The 15,080-nt window shown below is 50.8% G+C and overlaps 1 protein-coding gene across 3 annotated transcripts in view; it reads left to right on the forward strand.

Annotated features, from left to right (window-relative positions):
- DGKD (diacylglycerol kinase delta) overlaps positions 1 to 15,080 on the forward strand; it is a 124,299-nt gene that overhangs the window by 74,760 nt on the left and 34,459 nt on the right. For all 3 annotated transcript variants that reach the window (XM_038001356.2, XM_007966693.3, XM_007966696.3), the window contains 9 exons: positions 2,298 to 2,402; positions 2,687 to 2,819; positions 3,745 to 3,851; positions 4,254 to 4,379; positions 5,290 to 5,392; positions 6,125 to 6,287; positions 9,828 to 9,936; positions 13,589 to 13,728; positions 14,669 to 14,753. In XM_038001356.2, coding sequence (XP_037857284.2) covers positions 2,298 to 2,402; positions 2,687 to 2,819; positions 3,745 to 3,851; positions 4,254 to 4,379; positions 5,290 to 5,392; positions 6,125 to 6,287; positions 9,828 to 9,936; positions 13,589 to 13,728; positions 14,669 to 14,753 — 1,071 coding nt within the window. The remainder of the gene's footprint in view (positions 1 to 2,297; positions 2,403 to 2,686; positions 2,820 to 3,744; positions 3,852 to 4,253; positions 4,380 to 5,289; positions 5,393 to 6,124; positions 6,288 to 9,827; positions 9,937 to 13,588; positions 13,729 to 14,668; positions 14,754 to 15,080) is intronic.

Genomic DNA, 15,080 nt, shown 5'->3' on the forward strand with positions numbered 1-15,080 from the left:
GATGAAACTAGACTCCTGTTTCTTGCCATAAACAAATATCAAATCAAAATGGATTAAAGACTTTAAGACCTCAATCTATGAAACTATGAAAAGAAAACACTGGGGAAACTTTCCAGCACGTTGGACTGGGCAGAGGTTTCTTGAGTAATAATTTCCACAAGCACAGGCAACCAAAGCAAAAAGTGGACAAATGGTTAAAGCTCCTGCATAGCAAAGGAAACAGTGAAAACAGCTCCTGTTTTTAACAAGTTAAACAGTTCCTGCACAGCAAAGGAAACAGTCAACAAAGTGAGGAGACAGCCCACAGAATGGGAGAAAATACTTGCAAACTGCTGGGCGCGGTGGCTCACGCCTGTAATCTCAGCACTTTGGGAGGCTAGGGTGGGAGGATCACAAGGTCAGGAGATCATGACCAACCTGGCTAACACGGTGAAACCTTGTCTCTACTAAAAATACAAAAGATTAGCTGGGCGTGATGGCCGGCACCTGTAGTCCCAACTACTTGGGAGACTGAGGCAGGAGAATGGCGTGAACCCAGCAGGTGGAGCTTGCAGTGAGCCAAGATTGCGCCATTGCACTCCAGTCTGGGTGACAGAGTGAGACCCTGTCTCAAACAAACAAACAAACAAACAGAACAAAAAGAAATTGCAAACTATTCCTCTGACAGGGGAGTATAACCAGAATAAATCGGGAGCTCAAATAATTCAAAAGGGAAAAATCTAATTATCCAGTTAAAAAATGGGCAAAATAGACATTTCTCAAAAGAAGACATACATATGGCAAGTAGTATATGAAAAAGTGCTCAATATCATTGATCATCAGAGAAATGCAAATAAAAATGACAATGAGGTAACGTCTTACCCCAGTTACAATGACTTTTATCCAAAAGACAGGCAATAACAAATGCTGGCGAGGATGTGGAGAAAAGGGAACTCGCGTACACTGTTGGTAGGATTGTAAATTAGTACAACCACTGTGGAGAACAGTTTGGAGGTTCCTCAAAAAACTAAAAATACAACTACCATGCGATCCAGCAATCCCACTACTAGGTGTATATCAAAAAGAAAGGAAAGCAGTGTATGAAGAGATGTCTGCACTCGCGTGATGATAGCAGCACTATTCGCAGTAGCTAAGGTTTGGAAGCAACCTAAGTGTTCATCAGCAGACAAGTGGATAAAGAAAATGTGGTGCATATACACAGGGAGTACTATTTGACCATAAAAAAGAATGAGATCCTATCACTTGCAACAACAGGAGGACACTTATGTTAAGTGAAATAAGCCAAGCACAGAAAGACAGACTTCACATGTTCTCACTTATTTGTGGGAGCTAAAAAAAAAAAATGAACACAGTTGAACTCATGGCGATAGGCAGTAGATTGATGGTTACCAGAGGCTGGGAAGGGTAGTGGGGCTGGGGGGATGGTTAATAGGTACAAGGGTCTAGTATTTGATAGCACAATGGGGTGACAATTAATAATTTGCTGTACATTTAAAAATAACTCAGTATACTTGGATGGTTTATAACACAGAGAAAGGACAAATCCTCGAGGCAATGGATACCCCATTTACTCTGTGATTATTCTGTGCCTGTATTAGAGTGTCTCATGTGCCCCATAAATACATATACCTACCATGTACCCACACACACACAAGAATGGTGATGTATTTCTTTTGTAAAATGCAATTTCAGAGCCTTTTTTATATCAGGAAGATTTTTTTCCTACTGATTACAACCCCGTATATATTATGGATATCATTTTCATTTGTTGATTATTACCAGGTCACAACTTTAGTTCCAGTCAAGTTGTTCAGGTCCTGTCCAGTCTGATATCGAGGTTTTCTATAAGAACATTTATATGTGATGCATGCTCATGGCATTCTAGACTTACAACTGAGCAGACTTCCCTCAACTGTTCAAATGCTGGTCATCACTGTGGGCTCCCTGAAGCAGTAGCAACTGTGTCTTCCACTGTTCGAAAGACACAGTTGTTAACTTCTTTTTTTATTTCCTAGGGCTTACTACTGTGTCTAAGTAGTAAGCAATTATAAATGTCCACTTAAGTTGATTGCTGATGAACATATAAAAACTAAATTTCACTGTCTTTTTGGTTTGAGATCGTTCTTATTTTTAATTTTTAGTGATCCTTGATAACCATTTTTGTTTCCGGTTCAGTGTGAATACATGAATGAAATAGTAATTTTTATGTCTATATGAGGTCGGTTTTAAGAAAGCATTCATAGCTATCAGCACTTGCCTTTTGTTCATGGATCTGTTGAACCTGTTTCTTTCTCTAGGTCATAACTCCATGCAGGAAGCTCATCTTGTGTGCTGATAACAGAAAAGAAATGGAAGATTGGATTGCAGCATTAAAGACTGTGCAGAACAGGGAGCACTTTGAGGTTAAACAAGAAACTACCCTTCTCCGAATGCCTCCTGTTGCCTCCCTCACCCCAGTGTCTGCTGTCTGAGTGTCTCCCACCTGCGGACCCACAGTCTGGAGCTCACGTTCTCAGCATGTTCCTTATACAGTTAAAGCTTATTGCTTGTCTTTTCGGCAGACCTGCCCTTTATAAACCTTCCTCCTCTCCTGTCTTGGATACTTTGTTTAATCTTGTCCAAGTTGCTGCATTTAACAATTTAAAAGAGAAGTCTTACCTTTGCTGTCTTGGTTTCGTTCTTCCAGCCCACCCAGTACAGCATGGACCACTTCTCAGGGATGCACAATTGGTACGCCTGTTCCCACGCGAGGCCGACCTACTGCAATGTGTGCCGTGAGGCTCTGTCTGGGGTCACGTCGCACGGGCTGTCCTGCGAGGGTACGGATGTGCATTTGTTATTCTGTCAGGAAAGGTGGCCTGGCATTTTACTTGATAAAGCCTTGGAAATCCAAACCCAGTCACCATAAATAAGCCATTGTCACCCATGTGGTCAGTCAGCGGCACAGTGATTTCTATGACGCCATTCTTCTTTGTTTTACCTGCCGAAGAGTCCTTGATAAATCATTTTTGTATAGTGCTCAAACAGTGAAAAGAAGGGAAGCGGTGGGTGGCAAAAGGAGAATCAGGGGAAGCCTAGAGCACACAGAGGGAAAGACACTGAAGGAACAGTGGTCGGCCCCCGTGTCTCACACTCCGCAGCTGGGGAAACAGGGCTGTGCATATATGGACTGAAAGTGCGTTACAGATTTAGAGGTCAGGGCTGCAGGGTTTGGGCACGGACATCCAGTCTGGTGGCAAAAGCAGTGGGCTAGAGCAGGGCTTGTTAGCTGTAGCCTGGACCACACCCTGCCTCTGCCGGTTTTTGTACAGCTCCCACACTTAAGACTGGCTTTTAAATTTTTAAATGATTGGAAAAAATCAAAATAAAAATCATATTTTGTGACACATGAAAATTACATGAAATTCAAATTTGTGTCCGCAAAAAAATACTATCTCTGGCTGCTTTTGTGCTACACAATAGAGTTGAATAGTGGTGATGGAAGCTGGTTACGACCTGCAGAGTCTCCACTGTTCACTCTCTGGCCTGTTACAGAAAGCATACTGATCCCCAGCTTTCCCTGCCGGTGCCGGTCCCACCGCCATCAGCCTCTAAGCGTATCACAGTAGTTCACTTATAAAATGGGAGTGCCATTGATTCCTTCCTTGACTTTTCTGGAGCTGGACAGTTCTCACAACACTGCTCAGCATGGGAAGCTCCTGGCACAGACACAGCTTGTAGGCTCGTGTGTCCCTTCTCTCACAGTGTGCAAATTTAAGGCCCACAAGCGCTGTGCTGTGCGTGCAACCAATAACTGCAAGTGGACTACGCTGGCCTCGATTGGGAAGGACATCATTGAAGATGCAGATGGGGTATGTTAAGAAATACCACCCGTGGGGCCCTGAGCCAGGGCCCCTCACCTGCACGGCCCCTTGCAAGCCTCCTCCCTTCCCTCCCCACCTCTGTTTCATTTGAGACGGTCACACTGGCATTGGGTGTCACAGTGGAAAGCATATGCGGTCTCTGTGTGGTTGTCACACCCCTGAGCTCCATCCTGTCCCTGTGGGTCTTGTTTGCACCTCCGACAGGTGCTGTGGGTAGATTGTGCTTCACAGGCCCTGCCATCCCTGCCCTCACTGACCATCAGGGAAGGAGTTTGTGCTGGGAAGAATGCCTTGGCTGAGTTCACAACGAGCGTTTCCGTCTGAGGGCTCCTGGCTGCCCTTGACGTGGAGCCTTGGGAGCATCCCTAGCGTGTGCCTGTTTGGTTGCAGATCGCAATGCCCCACCAGTGGTTGGAAGGAAACCTACCTGTGAGCGCCAAGTGCACTGTGTGCGACAAGACCTGTGGCAGCGTGCTGCGCCTGCAGGACTGGCGCTGCCTCTGGTGCAAGGCCATGGTGAGTGTGGGCCCTGCGCCCGGGCTGGAGGGGAGGGCCTGCTCCCTACGGTGTCCTTGTGGGCCTTGTGGCTCCACATGATCTACTGGATCCTGGTAAAATCATCCCAGAGGCCCCTCCAGCTGAGATTGGGTTTTTGAATTGTTAGGACATTCTTCTTAGCCGTGTTTTTGGGGTATTTCTTCCTGTTGAATTTATTCCTGCCTTTTGACACATGCAGATGTGTATTGTTATGACAGATGTCACCCTGCATCATGCGGCAGGCGCTGTAGCCGGGTTGTGAGGGGTCACCTGGGACAGTTGAGCTGGCCGCCTCTGTGGTGTGGAAGCAGGAAAGATGTAGAGGGCCTTCGGAGCAGTGTCGGCTCTGGGCAGTGTTTACAGTGAGCCCAGCCATGTGGAAGGGGTGCAGCCCACGTGGCCTCCTGCCGGGTCCTGGGTCTCATCGTTGCTCTAGGTGGTGAGATGTGCTTCCAGGGAAAGACTCAGGGAGCCTCCATGTGCTTGCTTCTGAGTTGGTCATTGTGAAGTGGCTGCTACAGTCACTTGCCTAGCACATCTGGCTGCCAGGAGGAAGCCAAGACACAGGGGATACATAGAGGCACATGGCCCCAGGAGCCCTCACCGTCGTCCTGAAAGTTTGAGGTAGCTGTGGTTGAAGGGCCAGAGGGTTGGGTACAGGACTGTAGCTCACACGGTGTGAACCATGACTGGCTCCTGCCCGGTGTTTCTGTGTTATGCCTTCTCAAGTGCAAAGCCAGGGCCTGGGACCCCTGATGGGAGCAGGCCAGCCAAGCTCTGAAATCGCCCGCCTCCCCTGGGGCCAGCTCATCAGCTACAGGGCAGGAGGATTTCTGGTGTGTGTGAAGGATGCCAGTGACCCTTGGTGACGCGGGGACTCTTGTTTCAGGTTCACACATCGTGTAAAGAATCCTTGCTGACCAAGTGCCCACTTGGCCTATGCAAAGTGTCAGTCATCCCACCCACGGCTCTCAACAGCATCGACTCTGATGGTGGGTACCACACATGCTCATCCTTCTCATGCATGTCCACATGGTTCCTTCTCCACACACTTTTTCCTCTCCAGCTCTGGAGTTGGTTGTCTTGGTGAGATGTCAGCAAGAGGTCAGGCACAGCTGTGGGGGCTACTGGAGGAGTTGCACAGAGTGGCACATGGTGCCCTGATTCTGTGGCATTCCCCTTAGACGGGCCTGAGACCCAAGCCAGGTGCTTGACGTGGAGGTGATGCTGTTGAGTGGCACCCAGGCTTCCACAGGCCTGAGACCCGAGCCTGGCGCTTGACGTGGAGGTGGTGCTGTTGAGTGGAACCCAGGTCTGTGGCCTTCTCCATCGTGAGCCGTTGAAGCTGTGTTCCATCTCTGCCTAGCACTTGCTGACACACTGTCTTGCAGCTGTTGTCATGTCTGACTGGGACATGGTGGCACCTGTTGACAAGTACTGGTGGAAGGGGGGATGTGGGGTCCATGGCTGAGAGGAGATCAGGAAGAGAAGAGCAGCAAGGTGGCAGTTGGACGCCTTGTGAATGTGAGATCAGATGGATGGGGCTCCCGGCCTCACACATGGGGAGCGGCCGTGGGGACTGTTTGCTGACCTCCTCCTGAGTCATAGGTGTGCGTGTGTCAGGTGTGTGTCCTTGGAGGGGTCTGCTGCTGCTGATTCCATCAGTGGTGCCCCCAGCGTCTTCCGTGGCCTACATGTTTTCTTCTGTTCATTCTCGCGTCCAGGGTTCTGGAAGGCCAGCTGTCCTCCGTCTTGCACAAGCCCACTGTTGGTCTTCGTCAATTCAAAAAGTGGGGACAACCAGGGTGTGAAGTTCCTCAGAAGATTCAAACAGCTGCTAAATCCTGCCCAGGTCTTCGACCTCATGAACGGAGGCCCACACCTCGGGTAGGAAGCTTGTAAATTGTATCTTCCTTGGAGTTTTAAAAATTGTGTAGGTGGTGTGTGCTTGTTAGAAAAAAAAAAAAAGATTAAAGACACAAAGTTTTAAATAGGAAAGAAAAGTTAAACTGCTTCCTTCCCAAATTGCACTTGCAGAGGTGCCCACTCTTAACAGAGGTGCATGGCCTTCCAACTTGGAACACAGCGCGTGTGTGCACACGTACATACGCATACATACACCCATGTACACACACCCATGCACATGCATCTTTTGAGCCAATCAGGATTCTTCTTTACCTGCCGTTGCACAAATGCCTTCTGCGTGTGTCTGCACACAACGTTGTGGGTATATTTTCTTTCTTTTATTTTTTCTTTCTATATCTATCTATCTATCTATCTATCTATCTATCTATCTATCTATCTATCTATCTATGTATCTGTCTATCTAATCTATCTATCTAATCTGTGGGTGTGTTTTCCTGGCATGCCACGTTGTTTGTAACGACTGCCTAGCATTGAGAAAGAAGCTGTCCTGCAGCGAGGCCAGGAGGAGTGTTTGCTGAGAGGCACAGGAGGCTGCTCGGTGTGCAGGTGCTGCAAAGCAGGAACACGCGAGGGCGACGCTGGGCCAGAGTGATTCCCCTGTTCATCAGCAGCACAGAGATTAGACTGCTCCTCTGCTTGCTGGAGAGCCAGTGTGTGTTATTTGTAGTTTTGTACTTTTCATAAGTTTGTAGAAAACATTTGCTTTTGTGAATTTTGCCATTTCAGCAAATTTCTTCTTCCTTTGGAAGCATTAGCTCCAGGTCGGAGCTCTGAGAGGACTTGCTAGCACTTCCAGAGATTGTCCGGGATACCTGAAGTGGGAAGTGCCTGCAGAACCTTGGTCTGGCCTGTGTTTTTCTGGGAGGAGTCAGGGGGGTCTGTGTATTTACGAGCCAGGGGCTACTCTGATGTGAACCTCGGCCAGTTCCCCGTGTGTCCTTGGCGTACATGCCAGGGTAAGAGGAACACGCTGCTCATCATTGGTCCTCTGGGTGTCTTCTGTGTTACTCGTCCCCACTCACAGCCAGGCACAGTTGGAGAGCAGTCACAGATGGCAGCACTCCAGCCTGCTTCCGCAAAGGCAATACTCCCACATTTTCTGTAGACTTATCTGAATGGTGTAGGATTGCAATCACTAGTAGGCTGATCAAGACAGTATTTTAATTTTATTTTTAACTTTATATTTTTTGAGACAGGATCTTGCTAGGTTGCCCAGGCTGACTGCACTGGCGCAATCCTGGCTCACTACAGCTCCTGGGCTCAAACCAGCCTCCTGAGTAGCTGGGACTGCAGGTATGCGCCACTATGCCCAGCTGATTTTTTTTTTTTAATGTTTTGTTGAGCATCATAAAACTTTTAAAACGTTTTGTAGAGTGGCCTCACCGTGTGGTCCAGGTTGGTTTCAAACTCCGGGACGCAAGTGATCCTCCTTCCTCAACCTCTCAAAGTGTTGGATTACGCTGTGCCTGGCAAAGAAATAATTTTAGTTAAAAAGTGGGGAAAGTGGAGGTATAATACATCTGTTACCACAGTGCACCAAGTAGGCTGAGGTTGTTATTAAACATGGTACCAGGGGTGTTGGAGGAAGGCTTTGAAATGGCTGTGGGCAGGGCAGGCTACACAGCTGATCTCGAGAATAACAAAATATTAATTTTGGTGTGCAAGCAAAACCCCATGATTCGTAGTGGGAGTTCAGTATGAGATGGGATGATTTAGGAAGCCCTCACAGCGGCGTAAAGGGAGTTGAGTCAGTCATTTACTGTTTCTGGAAGCAGCTCATCTCACACAGCTCACAGCAGAATCTGGAGCTACTGCTTCATGTTCCAGTTCCCGGCCTTGACCTGTCACCTCTTCTCCAAGAGCAAGGGGCCTTACAGGTGTCAGTGTTCTGTGTGGAGCCTGGGCTTGGTGCCGCGTCACCTACGCCTGCCTGTCTTCTGAGCGTTCATTCTGGGTTGGACACTGAGCTCGAGGCAGGGTGCGAGGCCAGCCAGGCCAGGAGTGCAGATGCAGGGAATGGGTAGGAGCACACGCAGGGTCCCCCGGCGCTTCAGTGGGGTGATGCAGCTTCTCTGGGAACCTGGGGGGCAGGGATCTCAAGTCACACTGGGCGTTCTTCCACGTCTCCCCGAGCTGGCATCTGAGGAGCTCTGGTGTTCTGATGTCTGCAGGGAGACGGGGAGGCTTCTGGGCCAAGGGTACCGCTTGTGCAGAGGTGAGGCAAGAGGGAACACTGCGGGGCCAGACCGGGGGCAGCAGCAGAAAGGTGGCACCTGCCATCGGGGAGGGCTGCAGGTGCTGGCCAAGAGGTTCAGCTCCTTCCTGCAAACGAGGGGCAACCTCATAAAGCAAGGCCCATGGCCAGGCTCGTGTTTTAGAAAGATCTTCTTGGAACTCGTGTGGGGAGCTTTCAGGAAGGATGTCATAGTGACTGAGGCCTCTGTGGGACTCTGCGAGAGCACGGTGGTGACCTGAGCTGGTACCTGGGTTGGGTGTGGAGGAGAGGCTGCCAGGAGGGGCTGGATCAGCTGCAGGCTGAGAGGAGGAGGGTCTGGCCTCTCGACTGGGTTGGTGGTTGTGCTGCCATTCTCTGAGCAGGGATGTGTCCTGTTGGAGGTGTCCTAGGATACCAGAGTGGTGTGTTCTGGAGGACAGTTACAAGTGTCAGCTTTCAGGAGTTGCCTGGGGGCTGTTGATCCAGAGTCATCTGTGTGGTTCTTGAAGCAAACTGGACGTGGTCACATAGGAAGAGGATGAGGAGTGAGCAGAAGCAGCAGTGGTGTCCTGAGTAGGACGCTGCTGGGCACAGGGGCAGGTTGACAGGGGGAGCCCAGGAAGGAAACTGAGGAGTTAGGAGGGTAGGAGGCATGGGTCATGTCACCGGAGGACTGAGTGGGCCCAGGCATATGTGCTGCAGTGGGGACACGTAGCCCGCAGGCAGGCCAGGCAGCCTGGGGCTCCAGGGTGACTAGAACAAGGGCCAGGGTGGAAGCCAGACTGCGGCCCAGGGCCAGGGAGTGCCAAGGCTGAGGGTACAGGGTGATGCAGGCAGCCCAGAGGGCATGCTGGGAAGGCTGGCAGGAGTCACATGTGGATGAGGCAGGGACAGTGACACAGGGTGGGCTCACATGGGCAGGGGCCATGGAAGGCTGTGCCCATGAGCCTGGCAGGGGATGCAGTTTTGGCCCACCACTGAGCCTGTGGTGTCTACAGAGGGTGCAGTGGCTCACCAAACTGAGTGGTCTTCTCGCTGGGTGGGGCATGGCCCTGGTGGGAGCAGTTGGTTGGACCCCAGTGCTGCTGCCGTCTCCTTGACAAAGTGGACCCTGAGTGGAGGGGCGTGCAGGCAGCTGGTGTCACGTGGCAGGACCTGTGTGTGATCTGTCTCTGGTGCAGGTCAGTCATGAGGAGCATAGGTGGCCCCTCAGCCCCATATTGACAAGCCTGTCATTTGTCCTGTGGAATGGACGTCATTTCACGGCCGTTCTCTTTTCTCTGCAGCTTACGGTTATTCCAGAAGTTTGACACGTTCCGGATTCTAGTTTGTGGTGGGGATGGAAGTGTTGGCTGGGTCCTCTCTGAAATCGACAGCCTCAACCTTCATAAACAGGTACCTGTACGGGAGGGAGCCCAGCCAGGAGCAGAGAGGGTGCGGAGGTTAGAGGGAAATCATGCAGTTTCAGCTCCTGTTCATCTCAGAGTACCTGTTCTCAGGCCAGAAACCATTGATGGTTTTGGGGAGTGTACAGTTTGGTGGCCAAGGCAGAGAGGGGAGAGCTCAGGCCACCCCCTGGCATCGTGGAGGCCCGGGGGCTCAGACCATGATGTATGAGGGGGGCCTGAAGGGAGCTAGGAAAAGAATTGCCGACAAAGGACCCACGTGGGGAGCAGGACTGGGTGGGGCTGTTGCTTTACTGGGTAATTTTTGACTTGAGGCCTCTTGCTTGCGAGAAGGGGACGGCAGTATACTTGAATTTCTCAAGTCAGAGTCATGGTTCATTGGACTTAGTTTTTGTATTAAAATAAAAATAGATTTTCCTGATTGTATATAAAAGTGTTCATATATTCGTTGAATTTCCACACCTAGCCACGGCCTCCGCGGTTGATCAGCCATTACCAGCATTTTGCTGTCTGTGGCCTCTCTCGATCACAGCACATAAAATGCACAATACGGTTGTAATTTAAATGGGCTGTTCTGTTACTGCTTTTGTTGTTGTTGTTGTTTTTGTTGTTTGTTTGTTTGTTTGTTTTTTTGAGGTGGAGTCTTGCTCTGTCACCAGGCTGGAGTGCAGTGGTGCGATCTCGGCTCACTGCAACCTCTGCCTCCCCAGTTCAAGTGATTCTCCTGCCTCAGCCTGCCAAATAGCTGGCACTACAGGTGCACACTACCACGCCCAGCTAATTTTTGTATTTTTAGTAGAGACAGGGTTTCTCCATGTTGGCCAGGATGTTCTCAATCTCTTGACCTCATGATCTGCCCACCTCGGCCTCCCAAAGTGCTGGGATTACAGGCGTGAGCCACTGTGCCCGGCCTGTTACTGCTTTTTAAAAATCACTAATTAAGATGTTGCACACACTTTCTGCCTGTGTCTGTAAGTAGGCATCCTTGTGTCGTTTTCCACTGGGCACACCCGGGAGTCCTGGGCCAGCTCACCTCTGTGTGTGAGCACGGAGATCACTTCCCAGTGGTCTCCTCTCTGGGTGCACCCAAACTTAAGTATTGAAATGTGGGGACAAACTGCCTTTCCTCAGGGCTGTGTCAGCTTCCATGCCTGATGCCTCTTAAAGCTGTCCTTTCCCATGCACCATCCAAGCTGTTCATCTCTTTAGTTTTTATCCAGCTAAGTAGGCCAGAAAATGTCTGATCTTTACTTAATTCCTGGTGAAGTTGAACGCCTCCTCAGTTGGTTATGAAGTTTTAAATAAATCAACCTGTTCATGTTTTTTTGCCTCATTTTCTCTTTGAATATTCACCTTTTTTTCCTTTACAAATGGATGTATGGGGATTATTGTTATATTAACTTCTTATCTATCACTGCAGATATTTTTTTCCCAGTTTGTCATTTGTCAGTTCAACATCCTTTTTGGGGGGTGGTCTTTTCTTTCATGATTTTAGTCAACGTCTGTCGTATTTGCAGCTGTCTACACCCCAAGGTTAGGAAGATTTGCGTCTGTATTTTCTTATGTTTATTATGGCCCCATTTTTAAAAAATTCAGTCTTCTGTGTGACGTGGATGTATTTTTCAGTGATTCTGCAGTCCCTACCCAGCCCTGCTCACTTGGTAGTATTCCCAGGTGGCTGGACTTTGACAGCCTGGGCCAGGAGGCCAGCGGCTCAGGAGGAGAAGTGGTGCCGCCTGGTGGTGGATTAGCATAGACTACTCTAATTTTTGATTTTGTGTATTATTTGCAAGTTCACTGTCACTAGTTAGGAAGACAGTGGAACCTTGTGGCTGATTTTCATACGTTCAGCCAAGGTCAGCACACATTTCTCTCCCCTGCTTCTCTTTGGCGCCTGTTGCGGCGGCCATGCGCTCGCTGGGCCCCTGCTGCCTTGGGGTTTCTTGTCTTCCTGGTCTTCCTGGCTGCTACTGCTCCATGGTGGCCTCTCCGTCCTTACCCTTACCTTAACGCTGTGTCCGCAGAGCCTTGCTGGAGCCTCTCCTCCTTCACTTTTGGAACGCTCAGTGACTTGCAGGGCTTCTGCTGTCATCTCTGTCCTGGGGGCATCTCTGGATGCCTTGGGCCTTGGGCCTCTCTGGATGTCTCCTAGTGCTGCGAGTTTCCAGCACTACACCCTGTTCAGCCCGTGCCCCACATTCCTTTCCTTCGAGTCTGAAAACATCCATCTAGATGTCTGAGCCAGGAAATCGGACAGTTGTTCTTGGTTCCTCCGTCTCTTCCTCCTGCCTGTTTCTCGCTACTTGTGGCCTCAGTCCTGCCATCCGCAGTACCCTGGCCTCTGTCCATCTGCAGCTCACCCAGGCAACCTTTCCCGGGGCACTTCTGCCTGTGCATCCCCCAAGCACGATGCTTCTGGGAAAAGTCCAGACCTTTAAGAGTTTGCCAGAGTCCCAGCTTTGCCTCCTGCTTGTTCCTCTTCCTGTCCGCCTTCTATTTCCTCACTGTCCTCCTCTTCACTGAGTTCTGCCTTGCCCTCCCAGTGTGGTGCCTGCCTGCCTGGAGCACTGTCTATGCCTGCTGTGTTGCTCTCCTTTTCCTTTAAGGCTCCAGGAAGCCCTCGCAGAGTCCTCGGCCCCTCTGGGCACTCTCCAGCGCTGGGTTCTCTCCATCTAGTATGTTGGCTCCGGTGTCCTGGCCTGCTTGCTCCTGCCTCCCCACTGCCAGATGTCCCCTTGGTGAGGCAGGACCTCCCCTGGTGTTTGCTGTCCGCACAGGCAGCAGGGCCTCAAGCATGATCACTTGCACCTGGTGAGCAGAGGGCTGTACAGTGCTGTAGACTGGAGCATGGCAGGATTCCTGCCTCAAGGACAGTAACGCCTCCCCACACACTGCACCGCAGGCCTTCATGGCCCTGGTCACTGCATTGTCAGAGTCAGAGGCTGGTGAACTCTGGGCAGTGGGCGTTCAAGAGGCCTCCTAAGCAATGAAGGGTGTAGTGGGATCTCATTGGAGCTCTGGGATGGGAATCCAGGTAGAGGGTGAGGCCTGAGCAATGGATGAGGTCTCTTCATGGAACAGCAGGCAGGTGGGCAGAGGCTGAGCTCTGGCAAGGCTTTAGGGTGGCGTCCAGACTGAGAAAGGTCCTGGCGCCTCTTTTTGATAGGATTTAGAGGAGAGAAGTGATGCTTGTGATGTTTTTGGAAGAAGAATTTGGCATTAGTGAGTGAGACGCTGTAGTGGATGGAGGGATGGGTGGCAAGGCGTCAGTGATTCCTTGGGGCTGTGGTCATAGTGGTGAAAATGGGAAGCCGGGGGATTTGGGAGACAGATCAGAGAGGGTGTGAGGGGCTGACCATCAAGATGTGACGACAGCTGAGAGATGGACCTGTGGCTCATCCGTTTCTCCCAGAAGCAGCATCTTATCTCAAGGGCAGTCATGTTTCTGTCTCATTGCCAAGGAAAATGTCATCTGTCCCCTCCAGTGGGCTCTGCCTATAATGTGCAAGCTGCGTGGTTTTAGGTCACATCCCCACATTGCTGATGTAACCCTCATGATGGGTGACAAGGAGGGCTGCGGGCTGGGAGGTGGTCCCTGCCCCTAGGTGTTTGCCTGCACATCTTCCCCTGTGTTTCCTTAGTGTCAGCTGGGAGTGCTGCCACTCGGCACAGGGAACGACTTGGCCCGAGTGCTGGGCTGGGGCTCAGCCTGCGATGATGACACCCAGCTCCCCCAGATCTTGGAGAAGTTGGAGAGAGCCAGCACCAAGATGCTGGACAGGTGAGTGGGGATATGCTGCAGTGCCGTATGAGGAGACTTTGAGAGACAGGTCCTCTGGACCAGGTGTTCTTAACCTGGGGTCTGTGGAAAACATGGACCCTCTGAAATTATTTGTAAAGATTTGACCTGAGCATATATTCTGATAGTCTTTGATATTTGGTCAGATTATGACAAGGATAAAAACAAAACAGGTTAAGAACCAGCCATGCCCTAGAATGATCTGGTCTCCCCAGGAGGTCGAGCCTGAGCGTGTCAGGGCCGTGGAGAAGACGGCTGTGCCGTCTTTGGCTGCTTCAGCCCGGATCTCATACCCGTTGGAAAAGTGCTCCTTGTGCTTATTTGAACAGTTTCGTCTTGCCGTAGTCTGTTCCCAGAAGAAGTTTTGGGAAATTATCCTCTAGTGCCTAAAGCCACTGTGATACCTTCCCTGAGTGAGGTACTGTTGTTCCAAGTGACACACTTGGCACTCGCTGACCTGTGGCACATGGGGCGCTGATGAGATGCCTCCTAGCCTTCCTAGTTGCTCCCAGAAGCCTGGAGTTCTGAGCACAGGTGTGGTGTTGCAGTGCCCCCACCTTTTCAGGCCTCCTCTGTGTGCCTTGGGGCCTGTGAAATGCTCATCTCACTGGGCCAGCTGGCTGAGCCATTTGCAGCTCTCTTGAGGAGGGTAAATCCATTTCTCCCAGAAGCAGCGTCTTATCTCACGGCAGCCATTTATGGGAGACCTTCCTCTCTCTCACGGAGCTGTTCTGCCGTTAGTTGTGGAGTGCAGATATTTGTTCTCAGCCGAGTTATGGGACAGAGTCAAGACCAAGGGCCTAAAATGAAGTCAGAAACTGTGTAAAGATCAAGGCTGCCAGCCGTGAAAGCGGAGGGCACAGGGTTCACCCTTGGGGGCCTGCACGTCTTGCCGCCTGTGCAGCTGACCTTGTATGTGCAGGTGGAGCGTCATGGCATATGAGGCCAAGCTCCCCCGACAGGCCTCCTCCTCCACCGTCACCGAAGACTTCAGCGAGGATTCCGAGGTATTGCTGGCCTGTTCACATCCTGCTCGCATGCTGTTGTGATCTGAACTGTCCTCTCAGCGCTTTGCATCACCTCCCTTGCAGAGACGCCTCCCGTTTGGTGATGGGGTGTCATAGTCAGGCCTGTGGAGGCTCAGGGTGAACCCATGGCTGAGGGGATTCTCACTTCCCTTGGCAGGGTACTTTTGGGCTTTGTGACCCTCTAGGGGCTTCCTGCGGTTGTCAAAGGCCCTGCCGGACCGGGGGTGGGGGTGGTCCTCCTAATGGCCTTCCCACCCTGTCCATGCATCTCCTCAACTGCTCAGTGAGCCCCAAACGGTGCACGCC

This window comes from Chlorocebus sabaeus, chromosome 10 (assembly GCF_047675955.1).
Source record: "Chlorocebus sabaeus isolate Y175 chromosome 10, mChlSab1.0.hap1, whole genome shotgun sequence".
NCBI lineage: Eukaryota > Metazoa > Chordata > Mammalia > Primates > Cercopithecidae > Chlorocebus > Chlorocebus sabaeus.